The 17,472-nt window shown below is 48.1% G+C and overlaps 1 protein-coding gene across 3 annotated transcripts in view; it reads right to left on the reverse strand.

Moving 5' to 3' along the window:
- LOC123760292 (allene oxide synthase-lipoxygenase protein) overlaps nucleotides 1-17,472 on the reverse strand; it is a 94,329-nt gene that overhangs the window by 43,559 nt on the left and 33,298 nt on the right. Inside the window, exon 1 of one of the 3 annotated variants that reach the window (XM_045745837.2) lies at nucleotides 4,671-5,670. The exons of the other annotated variants lie outside the window; for them this stretch is intronic. Coding sequence (XP_045601793.1) covers nucleotides 4,671-5,327 — 657 coding nt within the window. The 5' untranslated portion in view covers nucleotides 5,328-5,670. Of the gene's footprint in view, nucleotides 1-4,670; nucleotides 5,671-17,472 lie in introns of those variants that run through there. 3 annotated transcript variants of the gene reach the window in all.

A 17,472-nucleotide genomic window follows, 5' to 3' on the forward strand; every position in this document is an offset into this window, starting at 1 on the left:
GTGTGAATATAAATATTGTAATAGTAATGTTAAATTGAAAATCTTGAATGAAAATTTAACTGGCGGAGAGTGTATGGTGGCGCTAAGTGGCAGACCATATGATACCGGGTGTATTGGGGACGCTGTCTCATAGTGAACCAATATGGCTGCCGGCTGAAGCTCCTGTAAAAGTACCTTTGTTTTTAACTAGATCATGCTCACCGGTGGACAATGCGAGTACTTCTAAAAAAGTAATATGTCTTTTATATGCAATACATGTTACTGAAAGTCCAGTGGTCTTATATATATATTGGAGAAGGCTTGGTGATATATATATGTGAACCTGCCTGTCCTGTCGGTTGGACTCCGGAATGATGTAATTCTTTACGCTTCTTGATTACACGTGTATATCAATATTTATAGCATAAATGTTACTCTGGAAGATTTCCTATCTGCCATAAACAGGTAGTCTTGCCATTCCTATTTTCTGGACCTGATTAAGTGAAAACAGACTCACATGGGGCTGGGACCTACGAATTAATCCACTTAACGAAGATTTAACACTAATAATTTTACAATTCTGACTAACCAGCAAGAATACTTTATTCCTGAACATAGTCCAAGACTACAGTAAACTCTCAGTGTACAGTATACACACTGAGAAACGGGGGACACTTTTTTGTGTATATAATTCTGTGTCGAGAGTTTCGTAAACTGGAGACACTGGGGGAATACTAACGTTGTCATTGTATACAGTTGGAAGTGTACATGTCATGGTTAATGAATCCCACGTGTGTCTTGTGTCACCACATAATATATATATATATATATATATATATATATATATATATATATATATATATATATATATATATATATATATATTATATATATATATATATATATAATATATATATTATAGAGATTCCCCCCCCTCTCTGTGAGGTCAGTCAGGTTACAGGTCATTTGTTGCATTAAAGCCTAATCTAATCAAACCAGCCTAACACAACCTAACTAATTCAATATAGAATAACCCAATCCAGTCTGACTTATGTTCCGCAACAGCTGGTCAACACCTCTACAACAGCCATCTTCACACATGAGAGCCTCTCAAGCGTTAACAGATAAAACGAGATTTTAGTTTCTATAAAAGAAGTACCAGGTCCACCACCCGTGGGCGGTGGTGGACCCCATATCCATCCCGTGGGCGGTGGTGGACCCCATATCCATCCCGTGGGCGGTGGTGGACTCCATACCCATCCCGTGGGCGGTGGTGGACCCCATACCCATCCCGTGGGCAACGATGGACCCCATACCCATCCCGTGGGCGGTGGTGGATCCCATACCCATCCCGTGGGCGGTGGTGGACTCCATACCCATCCCGTGGGCGGTGGTGGACCCCATACCCATCCCGTGGGCAACGATGGACCCCATACCCATCCCGGTCTGACATATGACGAAGAAGTGTGCGGATTACGCCCTTTATATAACTTTTAATCCATAAACGGTCAAGGAATTTTTTCTTAGCGTCCCTGTTACATCTCTACATGTCAGCGAGGCCATCTTGCACTTTCTGCCAAGTCTTATAGTTGGTCTCATAAGGAGGTGTTTCCTCGTGCAGATTTAGTGGCAGTTCCTCTAACATTCTCCAGCTGTAAATTATTATGTTCTCGGAATTAACAGATTGTAAGCGGTCCTAGGAAAAAAAATAGCTGTTTTATTTAATGGATTCGGGCAGTAAAGGATCGCTGGACGGTCTCTAGGTGAGCAACTTCTTGTAAGTGTGGGACAATATTTTCCTCCCTAGCTAGTAGTATTGTTCTGAAACAGTACCAGGGGGGGGGGGGGTTGACTGGGCATGGTGGTGGGGGTTGAATACTGAGTGAGTGTCGGGATGGGTGGTGTTTGGTAAGTACAGAAGCAGTGGTTGGGCCCTGATGCGTGTGATAGAGCGGAGGCAGCCTTGCTCCAGAACCAAATCTCACACCCCCAACCCACCACCACACCCTCAACCCACCACCACACCGTCAACCCACCACCACACCCTCAGCCCACCTCCACACCTTACCTTGAGGTTACCTTGAGGTGCTTCCGGGACTCAGTGTCCCCGCGGCCCGGTCGTCGACCAGGCCTCCTGGTTGCTGGACTGATCAACCAGGCTGTTTGACGCGGCTGCTCGCAGCCTGACGTATGAGTCACAGCCTGGTTGATCAGGTATCCTTTGGAGGTGCTTATCCAGTTCTCTCTAGAACACTGTGAGGGGTCGGCCAGTTATGCCCCTTATGTGTAGTGGAAGCGTGTTGAACAGTCTCGGGCCTCTGATGTTGATAGAGTTCTCTCTCAGAGTACCTGTTGCACCTCTGCTTTTCAACGGGGGTATTCTGCACATCCTGCCATGCCTTCTGGTCTCATGTGATGTTATTTCTGTGTGCAGGTTTGGGACCAGCCCCTCAATTATTTTCCACGTGTAAATTATTATGTATCTCTCCCGCCTGCGCTCAAGGGAGTACAGATTTAGGCTCTTTAGTCGGTCCCAGTAATTTAGATGTTTTACCGAGTGGATTCTAGCAGTAAAGGATCTCTGCACGCTCTCCAGGTCAGCAATTTCTCCAGCTTTGAAAGGTGCTGTCATTGTACACCCGCACGCCAGCGAACGTTTGGTGCTCAGCTCCGGGAAGCTACCCCCGCCCCCGCCCCCCACGATACATTGACGGTGTGGCAATATTATTATTATCATACGTATGTGGAAATGTGAGTATACGCCAATATACGTATGTGGCAATGTGAATATACTGCAATACGTGTCACTTATATTCATCATTTCAGGAAAGTCTTGCTAGAATATGTTGGTGTTGCGTGGCTCATGTTCCACCTCAAACAGACGCGATCACACCTACATATAGTTAGTTGAATTAGTATATTATGAACCCCATACCCATCATGAGAGCGAATGTTCTTGACTACCCACGCCGGGGTAAGGTCTTCAGAGGCTGGCACTGACCTAGGGAACAGTCAGCAACTGCACCATCTGAACTGATGAACAAACTAATTAGTGAACAAATCCACAAGGGCCGTGATGAGGGGTTCGAACCTTCGCACGGGATGCGTTGGTTCGAACGCACATCACGGCCCTTGTGGATTTGTTCATTTCATCTATCACGTTATTGTGATGTCTGTGTGTAGTGTTAACTAATTAGTGTCGTTGAACCAGACGCTTCCAGTGACGAGCGTTCACATCAAGATATTAATATTGTTTCCGTCCGTCTTGAGGCAACATGGTGGAAGTGGGATCCCTTGATTGTTTCAAGCGTAGCTTAGACATATATATATATATATATATATATATATATATATATATATATATATATATAGGGGGGTACCACCACTGGTGTAATTATAGGGACCCACAGCCTCAGAGAAGGGAACACATAGCACTCAGGGAAAAACTTGACATTTAACTCTGAATACGAAAGAGTGTTCACTTCTCCTACCACCCCCTTTTTTTTTTATTATGATGTACACTTTATTATGCAAGGTTATACAGTTACATATCTGATTTTATACAAAAAATGAACATTAAGAGGACACAAGAAAAAGTTCGCTTCCTAGAGGCTGTAGATTTCCTCGAACTCCTCCGACGCCGGGCAGGAACCGAGGACGCAGCGGGCATTTCCCCTCTGGATCGCGACACTGAGGCGCTATATATATATATATATATATATATATATATATATATATATGAATGAATGAGTTCTGGTGGTTATAAATAGGAGTTTCCCTGTATGGACAAATAGGTCTTCTGCAGTTACCTTCGTTCGTATGTTCTTATCAGAGCGTATACACTGTATAGCGTATACCGGATATATCGGCATGAAGGTTATACTCGACCACACATGGCCTCCAGGCAACACAAATATCAGATAATTTCTGATATTTGCTTATTGAACAATTAGATAGTAGAACTATAGAAAGAATAGATTCTATTCTATTAGTATAGTGAATAGAATGATCCTATTCACTTTATAGAGTCCGGAAATAAAAGCTAAAACCAAAATTCAATATTTCTAGGCCTAGTATAGCACATATATGTACTAAATTAGGCTTCAGATAGCGTGTATTAACCCTAGAATGTTTAGGTCAGGTTCCAATACCAACATAAATACAAAACCTTTTCCAGTTTGTCCAAAATCTATAGCATCAAATTTAACTTTCTAATTGTCCATCACTTCAATATATGTACGATGGTCCACATCGTCACTATTAGTACTCTCGAGACAGGAGGATGACCTGATTTTAAAGTTTAAAATTTCAGGCTATATATTTTTATTTACTTTCATATTATTGAAGGGTAGCATCACCTCAGTTCCGGACCTACAACTACATCATAAGCAACAATATATATATATATATATATATATATATATAATGAAATCGACAGAGGGAGGGAGGAAATTGTCAGGGCAAAGCACCAAGCCATTACGACTATATAGCACTTGGAAGGGATCAGGATAAGGATTTAGGATGGGACAGGGAGAAAGGAATGTTGCCCAACCACTTGGACGGTCGGGGGATTGAACGCCGACCTGCATGAAGCGAGACCGTCGCTCTACCGTCCAGCCCAAGTGGTTGGACATCATAAGCAACAGCCAAAGCATGGAATAGAACACGTGAATATTACCGGACAGTATTACCTGTGCTGGACCGCCTTCCACCTTCTGGTCGTACTGGTATTCCTCTCTCTTCTGCTGGATATCCAACCGGCGGGCCTCGAGGTTGGGGTCGTCTTGAGGGAGGAAACAGTCGTGGAGTTCTATACCGTATATCCTGTCCGCCGAGACCCACCTCTGCAGGGGAAACACCCACACTCGCCCTCCTGCAGCGGACTTGTGCACCGTCTTCACAGCTTCCACGGTATTATCGACGGAGTCGCCTGTGTTCTTGGTCAGAACTTCTTCAACTTCGATGCGTTCCAAAAACCAAGCGGCAGAGCCCTGACTGGACGACTCGCCGAAGAGAACCTTCTTGATAGTGGCCAACACGGTAATGTCGGCGAAGTTGTCCCTCCACACCTTCACTTTGACAATGGGACCCTGTAGACCGCAGTCAGCTTTTAAGTCTACGGTGGTTGTAGACCCTCGTTCATTATCATTAGTTAACTTTTTATTGGAAGATATTGGCGCAGATGCGCGTCCGTGACTGTCGTAGAGCACCACGTACACGTTGGCGTCCGTACCAGCTCCTCGACGGTCTCCAGTAACTAAGTGAAGACGATACTGAACGTCCGTATCATCGTACGTCTTCCGGAGGTGGTCCCACGCCGGGCAGAGTCTCTTACTGATCCCGTTCATGGCTGAGGTCTACAACTGTTTCACAGGAATATCTTCAAAATCAACGCCCGGCAATACGACCGCCGACTCTCCTCTAAATAACAGTATGCAGTCACTGGCCGTATACCACCGGTGTATTCTTGAAACTATTAGTCATTACAACCGTTCGCTTCAAACCTCCACCCATACAAATGGACCCATATAAACGCCAGGAGTAATAACACGAAATGTTGAAGTCTTCACTAATGAATGTTCAGCTGCCAAAGGCACAATCACTCCCTAGATTTTTGATTTCCTCAGATCACAATTCATCCGAAGGTTCCGCAGTCGAAAATGCTAGAAGGGAACTTCCGCCCACGGCCGCTGGGCCACTAGTGGGCAGAGAAGGAGCTGCTCCGGCGGCCCCAGCCCCCACGACACCGCGGTTGCCACTAATTGGATTCTTACCCATTTTTTGCTACAGGTGGAATAAAAAAAACGAGATGTATTTCACGGAGCGTTGACGAAAGTTTAGTAGTTGTTATAGAAGCTGTGATATTCTTACAGTATAATAAGTTTAAATTTATTGATTGCGTGTCAGTTGAATTCAGTGTTAAATTATTAATGTATGATTGTACATTTATAATTATTTTAACACTGAATTATATAAGAATTAGTGGAGACATGATTACCACATACAAAGTTCTCAGACGAATTGATTTCGTAGACTAGAACATATAATTTGGAACGAGCGACACACAACAAGGAAGGTACCCAAATAAACCTAACAAACACCAAAGGAACATTAATTTAATATCAAAACAGTGAACAAAAATTGTTCTTGTTGATTAAGAGGCGACGACGCGCCGGTGAACAGCAGAATGAACTAAGAGCCACAGACTGTGTTGGGAGCCACGCCCCCACAGACTGTGTTGGGAGCCACGCCCCACAGTCTGTGTTGGGAGCCACGCCCCACAGTTGGGAGCCACGCCCCACAGACTGTGTTGGGAGCCACGCCCCACAGACTGTGTTGGGAGCCACGCCCCACAGTTGGGAGCCACGCCCCACAGTCTGTGTTGGGAGCCACGCCCCCACAGACTGTGTTGGGAGCCACGCCCCCACAGACTGTGTTGGGAGCCACGCCCCCACAGACTGTGTTGGGAGCCACGCCCCACACACTCTCAAATATTGCGGTAGATGCCGATAGATCAGTGTGTTAGATGCCAATAGATTCCAGAACCTGTATAACGGTTGAAGGTCGAGAGGTGGGACCCAAGAACTGAAACATTAACGCTCGCTAACACAATTAGGTGAGTGCATCAAATATTTATAACCATCTTAGCAAAATTGTAATTGATCTTCCCTAAATTTAGCAGGAATTTGACGCGTGCTTCGACCATAACAGGGAAATGTGTTTATTCGTGGCGTCATCACCTGAGCCGCTGGCTGTTGGTGTTCTCCCCTCACTTGTCCCCTCTAGGACGGGGGGGGGACTGTTCTCCCCTCACTTGTCCCCTCTAGGACGGGGGGGACTGTTCCCCCCTCACTTGACCCCTCTAGGACGGGAGGGACTGTTCCCCCCTCACTTGACCCCTCTAGGACGGGGGGGACTGTTCATCCCTCACTTGACCCCTCTAGGACGGGGGGGACTGTTCATCCCTCACTTGACCCCTCTAGGACGGGGGGGGGGACTGTTCTCCCCTCACTTGACCCCTCTAGGACGGGAGGGACTGTTCTCCCCTCACTTGTCCCCTCTAGGACGGGGGGGACTGTTCCCCCTCACTTGACCCCTCTAGGACGGGGGGGGACTGTTCCCCTCTCACTTGACCCCTTTGGGGAGGGGGAACTGTTCCCCCTCACCTGTAAATCCTCCTCGCCCCCCACCCACAGCATGGGCATCGGGTTCCCCCACAGCATGAGTATGGGGCAGTAATAAGTAACTAATCTCACCCAACGTCGAGAAACTCAAATGCTTCGTACCCTATTTGCTTCAGTCACTATGTCAGCTCAACAGTAGCAAGTTACCAGCCACAACAACAAGACTGATCTCAGTCGACATCAACCCTGACCTCGTGTATAACTGTGTGCGTGTGTGTGTGTTCCTGAACTCGTAGTCTTTGAACTATATTTCAGCCTCGGCTGGTGTGTCTGGGTTGGCAAACCTCAAGATTCTCTGAGAGTGCGACTCTTTGCCTGTAGCTGCGGTCCACTTGTGAGTTGACGACCACGTCAGTTCCCCAGCCACTCTTTTTAGCGAAAGCTAGCGAGTGCTCTACGCAATATATATATATATATATATATATATATATATATATATATATATATATATATATCCACCATACTATGAGACAGCCTTAATAGGAACGTTAACAGGAATTTCATTTTCTTCCAAATAATCAACTTGAATGTTGATTACTGGTGTCAGCTCTCAAATGAACACAGCCTCAAGTATATTGAGCCTCTTGCAATCACTGGTGCAAGCGATTATTGCAGCCCGTCGTCCTGTTTAGGTAATACTTGAGAGTAACGATGAGGATCATCGTACATATATTGACGTAAAAGGCAATTAAAAAGTAGAGAAATTGGTACTAATGAATTTGGACAAATCAAAAATAATTTTTGTATTGAAGTTGCAAAGAAAACTTAACCTAACCTTCCCTAGGCCTAATACACGCTATCTAAGGCCTAATATAGTACATATCTGACATATAATAGGACGAGAAATGTTTAAGTTTGCTGTTTAGCTTTATTTTTATGGACTCTATAAAGTGAATAGTACCAAATTCTACTATCTAATTGTTCATTATGTCTATGTATGTACAATGGTCAATATAGTTACAAAAAGTACTGTCTAAAACAGGAGGATGGGGTTGGAGTATTGTGATGTCCTTCACTATGTCCTGGCGATTCAGGATGGTGTCGTGATGGTGGCAGTGATGTTGCTTAATACTTCCTTCTTGCAAATGAAGTGTTCATTCTACTCAGTCCTACTCTACTCTACTCTACTCTACTCAGTCAGTTTAATAGTAGTCCATTCTACCACTATTCCACCACGTCTACTCCGAGTGTTCGTAGTGTGTCCAGTGTAGCATACATTTCAGAGCACAGTCTCAACAATTGCACATGTATTGATATACTACATTAGTATACTTCAGTTTGACAGTGGAGGCAGAGATTGTTATTTCTTATAATGAGGGAAGCTGTACGAGGGTTGCTATAATAAATTATATGATGAATCCTCGTGTTTTCAATGCATAGTATATAATTCCTGTCAATTATATCCCGTATGCAGGCGATGAGTCACAATAACGTGGCTGAAGAATGTTGACCAGACCACACACTAGAAGGTGAAGGGACGACGACGTTTCGGTCCGTCCTGGACCATTCTCAAGTTGATCGACTTGAGAATGGTCCAGGACGGACCGAAACGTCGTCGTCCCTTCACCTTCTAGTGTGTGGTCTGGTCACCATACTTTAGCCACGTTATTGTGACTCATCGCCTGCACTGTATGGTGGACGCAGCTGCTGACGGACGATCATTATTCACTGATGTTGGTGATGGCAGCGACCCGGACGACCCCATTATATTTCATTAGGATCGTTGTCTCTCGTCCTCCACAGCTGTTCCCGCTTGCCTATCCCCGCCACACACATCCCCTCTCCTGCGTCCCCGCCACGCCTCCCAAATACCTATCCCATCACCACTACTCAACGCGCGCCACACGAACATCCCTCGGCTGCTCTAGTGAGGGCCTGGGGGTAGGCTGTTTGAGAAATAGCTCGTGATAGGGTTTCTTCCTTAGCTCCTTCTTTAGAGACAGAGCTAAGTTATCCCTCTGAAAAAACATTGATTGTAACCATGATATATATATGTGCTTCAGCCTACAGTTTAGATCTATTGTCTTGTGTATGACCCTCTGTCCTGCGTGACAGTGAATACCTGCATTATCCTCACTTTAATAAGACTATAAAAATCCTCAGATTAGGCAAAATTGTAATTAATTTTGTCAATAAAGATGTTAATAATAATAATAATCTGAAAAAAGGGTTTCTTGTGTAAGCAGAGGTCAGTCTGGGCATAGTCTTTGGCCAGGGGGAGGGGGGGGGGGGTCTATGTGGATTCTGTACTGGTACTCACCTAATTGTGCTTGCGGGGGTTGAGCTTTGGCTCTTTGGTCCCGCCTCTCAACTGTCAATCAACTGGTGTAAACTGTCAATCAACTGGTGGTGAAGACATTCCTGAGTTTCTGAAATACTGGTGTAAGAAGTGTCTTGTTCTTATCAATCAGTTCATAATGGTTAATTGCCAATTTATTTTTACGTGGAAGAGAGAGAGAATTAGTGCAGGATGAATGTCAACTAGTTTTTGGTGCCATAAATAAACACGTGAATAGGTCTGGTCTGGTCAACATCACTGGGGTGTGATCTGGGTGTTGTGGTGAGGCGCGCCACGCCGCCCCAAGCAGCGGTCCCCCCGCACAACACCGCCCACTACAACACCTGTGTGTGCCCCCCCCCCTCCCCACGCTACAACACCCCAGGTCCGCCACACCTGTGTGTGGCCCCTGCAGCACCCCCACCTCCCACCACTGTTACGTAAACCACCGCTCGCTCCGTCCTTGGAAGACATCTTGGGACAGCCCGAATTGTATCATGGTAATTAGGTCGAGGAAGCTCGTAAGAGCAGCAGGAATAACAATAAAGTGAGGTATTAAGAGACGTGGGGAGGTTATTAAGATGGGGGCGGGGGGGGGGGGGGTGGATAGGGGGGGGGGAGGGGAGGGATGGGGATGAGGATGCAATCTTGAAGGGAGGGGGGGGGGGAGAGACAATGTAGGGAGGGGTGAGGCGAGGGGTGCACTTGGGGCACCTCATGGTACCCCCAAGGTCAGCCTGGTTGCCACGCCGGCATCTTCCTGCATGTCCCGAGGGCTGCTGCTCCCTCAGCAGGCGGGCATCAGGTCAGCAGCAGCAACAGCAGCAGCAGCAACAACAACAGCAGCAGCAGCAGCAGCAGCAGCAGCAGCAGGGCCATGTTAGTGTCAACAAACTGGGCTGAACATCTCTCTCCACATCCCTGTGCAGATGTTCTTTACTCATCACTGGCAGACGCGACCTCTCGGACGATGTTATATAACGATGTTGAGGTTGTGTTATCTCACAACCTCAACATCTCACAACGTCAGCATCTCACAACCTCCAAGAACAAGCTTGAATGGTCCCCAAGCCAATATGCAGGAGTGTGGAGTTTTCAGTTGCATATTGGCTTGGGGACCATTCAAGCTTGTTCGCATTTGTGTTGCTCACGTGGCCCCACAAAGTGAGGTGATTCAATGAAATATCTATGCCCGAGCTTACCACCAAGTGCTGTCGGGTCGTTGGGGAATATAGCCTCGGCTAACCAATGTCTTTTGTACAGTCACGGTTGGTCGAGTGGTTAAGGAACCCGGTACGCCATGTGCATAGTGCTCCTGACTGTCTGGGTTCGAATCCTACAATCACCTTCTGTGCTTGATTGTTCAATAAATAACTGAACTATATGTATAACAGATCTCTCACCCTCTCCATGGAGGACAGAGAAAATGTATATATGCTGGTTAGCATTGTAAATGTGTGGCCACGTCTGTGGTAGAAAATAATAATATAATATAATAGATAATTACAAAAAAAGGTGAACTTGCCGAGCGTGAGGACGGGTTATGTGTAAAGAAAGTTTCATTCATAAAGAGCGGGTTTATGGCGGGATTAACGGTCACCTGACCTTTGTTTATGAGGATGGGCGGCCATGTTGAGGCAGAGAGAGAACAAGATTCCTAAAGTGCTTCACCACCACCAACCCCACCACTCCACCTCCACCCCTCACAGCACCACCTCCACCCCTCGCAGCACCACCTCCACCCCTCACAACACCACCTCCACCCCTCACAACACCACCCCTCACAACACCACCTCACAACATGACGCTGCTCACTGCTACAGGGAATAACCAGCCTCTCACCCCGACGACAATGCTCCGTCTCTATATTTAGATGGAAGGTTATGTCAACCCTAAGACACGCTCTCAAAAATAGCGGACATTCTTCCTCCTTGTAGTCATTCACTCGGTGTAGGTGTACTCAATTGTTTTTTTCAGGGTCGAATTGTAGCTTTTAAGTACCTTTCCTCTTACTCCTGGCTGTATCTCCAATTTGTGCACTAGTCTGCTATGGGGTACTGTGTCGAAAGCTTTCTGGCAATCCAAAAAAATGCAGTCTGACCTCCCTTCTCTCTCTTGCTTGATTTTTGTGGCCTGGTCATAGAACTATTAATTCTGTGAGGCAAGATTTGTCATTTCTGAACCCAGGCTGCTGATGTGTTACAAAGTTCTGTCTCTCCAGATGTTCTACTAGTTGTGTGTGTATTTACCTAGTTGTGCTTGCGGGCGTTGAGCTCTGGCTCCTTGGTCCCACCTCTCAACTGTCAGTCAACTGGTGTACAGATTCCTGAGCCTACTGGGCTCTATCATATCTACATTTGAAACTGTGTATGGGGTCAGCCTCCACCACATCATTTCCTAGTGCATTCCATTTGCTAACTACTCTGACACTGAAAAAGTTCTTACTAACGTCCCTGTGGCTCATTTGGGTACTCACTTTCCACCAGTTTGTTCGTGTTCCACCCATGCTAAATAATTTGTCTTTGCCCACCCTGTCAATTCCTCTGAAAATTTTGTAGGTGGTGATCATGTCTCCCCTTACTCTTCTGTCTTCCAGGATCGTGAGGTTTAGCTCCCGTAGCCTTTCCTCGTAGCTTATACCTCTCAGTTTTGGGACTAGTCTGGTGGCATACCTCTGAATCTTCTCTTACATTACCTTGTGTTTAACTAGGTATGGACTGAAGGCTGGAGCTGCATACTATAGGATTGTTCTGACATAAGTGGTATACAGGGTCCTGAACGATTCCTTACAAGAGTTTGTAAAGGCAGTTCTTAAGTTGGCCAATCTAGCATATTCTGCTGATGATATCCTTTTGATGTGGGCCTCCGGGGACAGGTTCGGTGTGATATCAATCCCCAGATCTTTCTCTCTGTTTGACTCTTACAGGATTTCACCTCCCAGATGATACCTTGAGTTCAGCCTCCTGCTCCCTTCGCCTAATTCCATTACTTTACACTTTCCTGAGTTCGACTTTAGTAGCCATTTTCTAGACCATTCCTCCAGTTTGTCCAGGTCATCCTGTAGTCTCTGTCTATCTTCATCTGTCTTGATTCTTCTCATAATTGTTGCACCATCGGCAAACATTGAGAGGAATGAGTCTATACCCTCTGGAAGATCATGTATGTGTGTCTGTGCGTGTGTGTGCGCGCGCGTGTGTCTAAGTCAGTTTGTCTGTCTCTCTCTTCATGTACACCGCTGAAGCACAGGACACAACTACCCATCTGAGACTGCAGACACTCGGCAGACACAAAGGTTACATCACACGAGACAGAGAGAGAGAGAGAGAGAGCAGCTGCCCCGGAGGTCGCCTGTCACGACCAAAGGTGAGTCAGTGAGGCAACAGGAAGCCTGCAGCAGGACGCTGCTTCACGCAGCTCACCGACTCATTCACACCCCAATGAAAGTTTCTGTGCTTCAAAATATTTACGAGTTTGAAATGTATTCGTCACAATTCGTGAATATTAACTTTGAAGTGTGTGTGTGTCGGTGTATGTTTGGTGTTTGTGTTTATGTTAGCCATGATGTGTTCGCGTATCTGTGCTTAGCAGGGTCGGGCTTCAGCTCCTAAGTCCCGCCTTTTTAGATACCGGATGGTTGATGCAATGACTCGAGTGCAGTGGCAAGGACTTTTCTAACAATCACCAACTTATATCTGTTCATGCTTTTCTGTCTTGCCTTGTTTCTGTTGCCCTGTTATAGCATTCTACCGTTGTGCCGTTATCAGCCCAGGCTGGTGAGCCATCAAAAGAGATCCTCATTATATACATATGTTCAGTTAATCTATATTTCCGTGGTCTTGCATAGCATGTATATATACATAGCATGTATATATACATGCTATAAGGGAAGGCTGCAGATTACCGAGAAGAGAGGGGATGGGTAGATCATGGGGGGAAGGTTGAGGCAGGAGCTGAGGTGGGGAAGAGGCGAGCGGGAATAGAAAACGGGAAGCGAACGGCTAGAGAGATATCTTGATGAACACGTGAGAGATAACTAAATTAAGCAGTGTTCCTGTCGCATTGTTTAAGTGGAAGTGAATTTAGATTCAATGACAGGTGGTGGCAGCAAACTTCAGAACATCTTGGAATATCAGTATAGTATAACATCATAGTATAGATAGAATAAAATCAGTCTACTCTCCCTACTCTTCTTATTCCTCCTACACTTCACTACTCCTCCTCCCTCATTCTCTCCCTCCTGTCTCCCATCTCCCCGTTCGCTTCCCGTTTTCTATTCCCGCTCGCCTCTTCCCCACCTCAGCTCCTGCCTCAACCTTCCGCCCATGATCTACCCATCCCCTCTCTTCTCCCTCTTTCCTCCTCTCCTCCTTCTACCTTTATTTTGCATTACTTACATTCATACATCATTATCACTATCCCCCGCCCCGTTACACGAGTGACTTGCCATAGAAGTGTAAGTGGCCGTCATAAGACTCCAGGGGCCAGATTCACGAAAGCACTTACGAACGTGTACATCTTGCCTCATTCTTTGACGGCTTTGGTTACATTTATTAAACAGTTTACAAGCATTAAAACTTCCCATTCAACTGTTGTTATTGTTATAAATAGCCTCCTGGTGCTTCGAAGCTCATTAACTGTTTAATTCTTGTAAACAAAGCCTCCAAAGATTGAGAAAAGATGTACAGGTTCGTAAGTGTTTGCGTAAGTGCTATCGTGAATCTGGCCCCAGCTCCTTCACTTAGTATCCATGGTAAGATCATGTCTGGTCTCGTGGCCTTTCTTGTGTTTAACACTGTCAAGGGCTTCCTACCTTCGTCTCTGGTACTCTCTAAGTCCTCCAGCGTCACGCACACCTTCCTAGTTTCAGCAGCCGTCATACACTGTTGTAAAAAGCTTTTCCTTCACTCACTTTATTATATGTGAATGAGTCCTCCTCAGCCTTAGCTTCACCATCTAACAATTTTTATTTCTGATTAGGCTTTGGAAAAGTTCAGGATGGATCTTTACGTCATTCTCCAGCTGGCTCGCCTCTCACGCTCTGATGGACTTATTCCCGAGTCTCTTTTATCTATATGCCTTCTGTTGGTGTTGTAATGTCTCCATACTCTCATGCTTGTGAGCTTTGCTTCCATGCACATTTGGTCACACTACGGGTTATTTCAGTGCCCTTCATTGTCATCACTTTGGATCGGGACAAAATTTGCCGGCGACTTTCCAGTATGACATGTTGGGGTGGGGGGGGGGGGGGGGGGGGGAAGGCCGTCATTCCTGGAGGGTACGTGGAGCAGCGACCTGTCTCGGAGTACTCTTGAGGTTATCTTGAGGTTATCTTGAGGTTATCTTGAGGTTATTGACATTATATTGGTTATATGACATGTTATTGGTTATATTAGTGACAGAAATAATGTAATGATTCTGTACGCCTGACTTCCGGGTCCTGATCTACTGTGTTTGTGGGTTAGGGGGGAGGGGGTGTTGTATGTGGGGGGGAGGTGTTGTAAGTGGGGGGGAGGGGGTGTTGTATGTGGGGGGGAGGTGTTGTAAGTGGGGGAGGGGGTGTTGTATGTGGGGGGGAGGTGTTGTAAGTGGGGGAGGGGGTGTTGTATGTGGGGGGGAGGTGTTGTAAGTGGGGGAGAGGGTGTTGTATGTGGGGGGGAGGTGTTGTAAGTGGGGGGAGGGGGTGTTGTATGTGGGGGGGAGGTGTTGTAAGTGGGGGAGGGGGTGTTGTATGTGGGGGGGAGGTGTTGTAAGTGGGGGGAGGGGGTGTTGTATGTGGGGGGGAGGTGTTGTAAGTGGGGGAGGGGGTGTTGTATGTGGGGGGGAGGTGTTGTAAGTGGGGGAGGGGGTGTTGTATGTGGGGGGGAGGTGTTGTAAGTGGGGGGAGGGGGTGTTGTATGTGGGGGGGAGGTGTTGTAAGTGGGGGAGGGGGTGTTGTATGTGGGGGGGAGGTGTTGTAAGTGGGGGAGGGGGTGTTGTATGTGGGGGGGAGGTGTTGTAAGTGGGGGGAGGGGGTGTTGTATGTGGGGGGGAGGTGTTGTAAGTGGGGGAGGGGGTGTTGTATGTGGGGGGGAGGTGTTGTAAGTGGGGGGAGGGGGTGTTGTATGTGGGGGGGAGGTGTTGTAAGTGGGGGAGGGGGTGTTGTATGTGGGGGGGAGGTGTTGTAAGTGGGGGAGGGGGTGTTGTATGTGGGGGGGAGGTGTTGTAAGTGGGGGAGGGGGTGTTGTAAGTGGGGGAGGGGGTGTTGTAAGTGGGGGGGAGGTGTTGTAAGTGGGGGAGGGGGTGTTGTATGTGGGGGGGAGGTGTTGTAAGTGGGGGGAGGGGGTGTTGTATGTGGGGGGGAGGTGTTGTAAGTGGGGGAGGGGGTGTTGTATGTGGGGGGGAGGTGTTGTAAGTGGGGGAGGGGGTGTTGTATGTGGGGGGGAGGTGTTGTAAGTGGGGGAGGGGGTGTTGTATGTGGGGGGGAGGTGTTGTAAGTGGGGGAGGGGGTGTTGTAAGTGGGGGAGGGGGTGTTGTAAGTGGGGGGGAGGTGTTGTAAGTGGGGGAGGGGGTGTTGTATGTGGGGGGGGAGGTGTTGTAAGTGGGGGGAGGGGGTGTTGTATGTGGGGGGGAGGTGTTGTAAGTGGGGGAGGGGGTGTTGTATGTGGGGGGGAGGTGTTGTAAGTGGGGGAGGGGGTGTTGTATGTGGGGGGGAGGTGTTGTAAGTGGGGGAGGGGGTGTTGTAAGTGGGGGAGGGGGTGTTGTAAGTGGGGGGGAGGTGTTGTAAGTGGGGGAGGGGGTGTTGTATGTGGGGGGGAGGTGTTGTAAGTGGGGGGAGGGGGTGTTGTATGTGGGGGGGAGGTGTTGTAAGTGGGGGAGGGGGTGTTGTATGTGGGGGGGAGGTGTTGTAAGTGGGGGAGGGGGTGTTGTATGTGGGGGGGAGGTGTTGTAAGTGGGGGAGGGGGTGTTGTATGTGGGGGGGAGGTGTTGTAAGTGGGGGGAGGGGGTGTTGTATGTGGGGGGGAGGTGTTGTAAGTGGGGGAGGGGGTGTTGTATGTGGGGGGGAGGTGTTGTAAGTGGGGGGAGGGGGTGTTGTATGTGGGGGGGAGGTGTTGTAAGTGGGGGGAGGGGGTGTTGTATGTGGGGGGGAGGTGTTGTAAGTGGGGGAGGGGGTGTTGTATGTGGGGGGGAGGTGTTGTAAGTGGGGGAGGGGGTGTTGTATGTGGGGGGGAGGTGTTGTAAGTGGGGGAGGGGGTGTTGTATGTGGGGGGGAGGTGTTGTAAGTGGGGGAGGGGGTGTTGTATGTGGGGGGGAGGTGTTGTAAGTGGGGGAGGGGGTGTTGTATGTGGGGGGGAGGTGTTGTAAGTGGGGGAGGGGGTGTTGTATGTGGGGGGGAGGTGTTGTAAGTGGGGGAGAGGGTGTTGTATGTGGGGGGGAGGTGTTGTAAGTGGGGGAGAGGGTGTTGTATGTGGGGGGGAGATGTTGTAAGTGGGGGAGGGGGTGTTGTATGTGGGGGGGAGATGTTGTAAGTGGGGGAGGGGGTGTTGTAAGTGGGGGAGGGGGTGTTGTATGTGGGGGGGAGATGTTGTAAGTGGGGGAGGGGGTGTTGTATGTGGGGGGGAGGTGTTGTAAGTGGGGGAGAGGGTGTTGTATGTGGGGGGGAGGTGTTGTAAGTGGGGGAGAGGGTGTTGTATGTGGGGGGGAGGTGTTGTAAGTGGGGGAGAGGGTGTTGTATGTGGGGGGGAGGTGTTGTAAGTGGGGGGGAGGGGGTGTTGTATGTGGGGGGGAGGTGTTGTAAGTGGGGGAGAGGGTGTTGTATGTGGGGGGGAGGTGTTGTAAGTGGGGGGGAGGGGGTGTTGTATGTGGGGGGGAGGTGTTGTAAGTGGGGGAGAGGGTGTTGTATGTGGGGGGGAGGTGTTGTAAGTGGGGGGGAGGGTGTTGTATGTGGGGGGGAGGTGTTGTAAGTGGGGGGGAGGGGGTGTTGTATGTGGGGGGGAGGTGTTGTAAGTGGGGGAGAGGGTGTTGTATGTGGGGGGGAGGTGTTGTAAGTGGGGG

The sequence above is a fragment of the Procambarus clarkii genome, chromosome 39 (assembly GCF_040958095.1).
Source record: "Procambarus clarkii isolate CNS0578487 chromosome 39, FALCON_Pclarkii_2.0, whole genome shotgun sequence".
Classification (NCBI taxonomy): domain Eukaryota; kingdom Metazoa; phylum Arthropoda; class Malacostraca; order Decapoda; family Cambaridae; genus Procambarus; species Procambarus clarkii.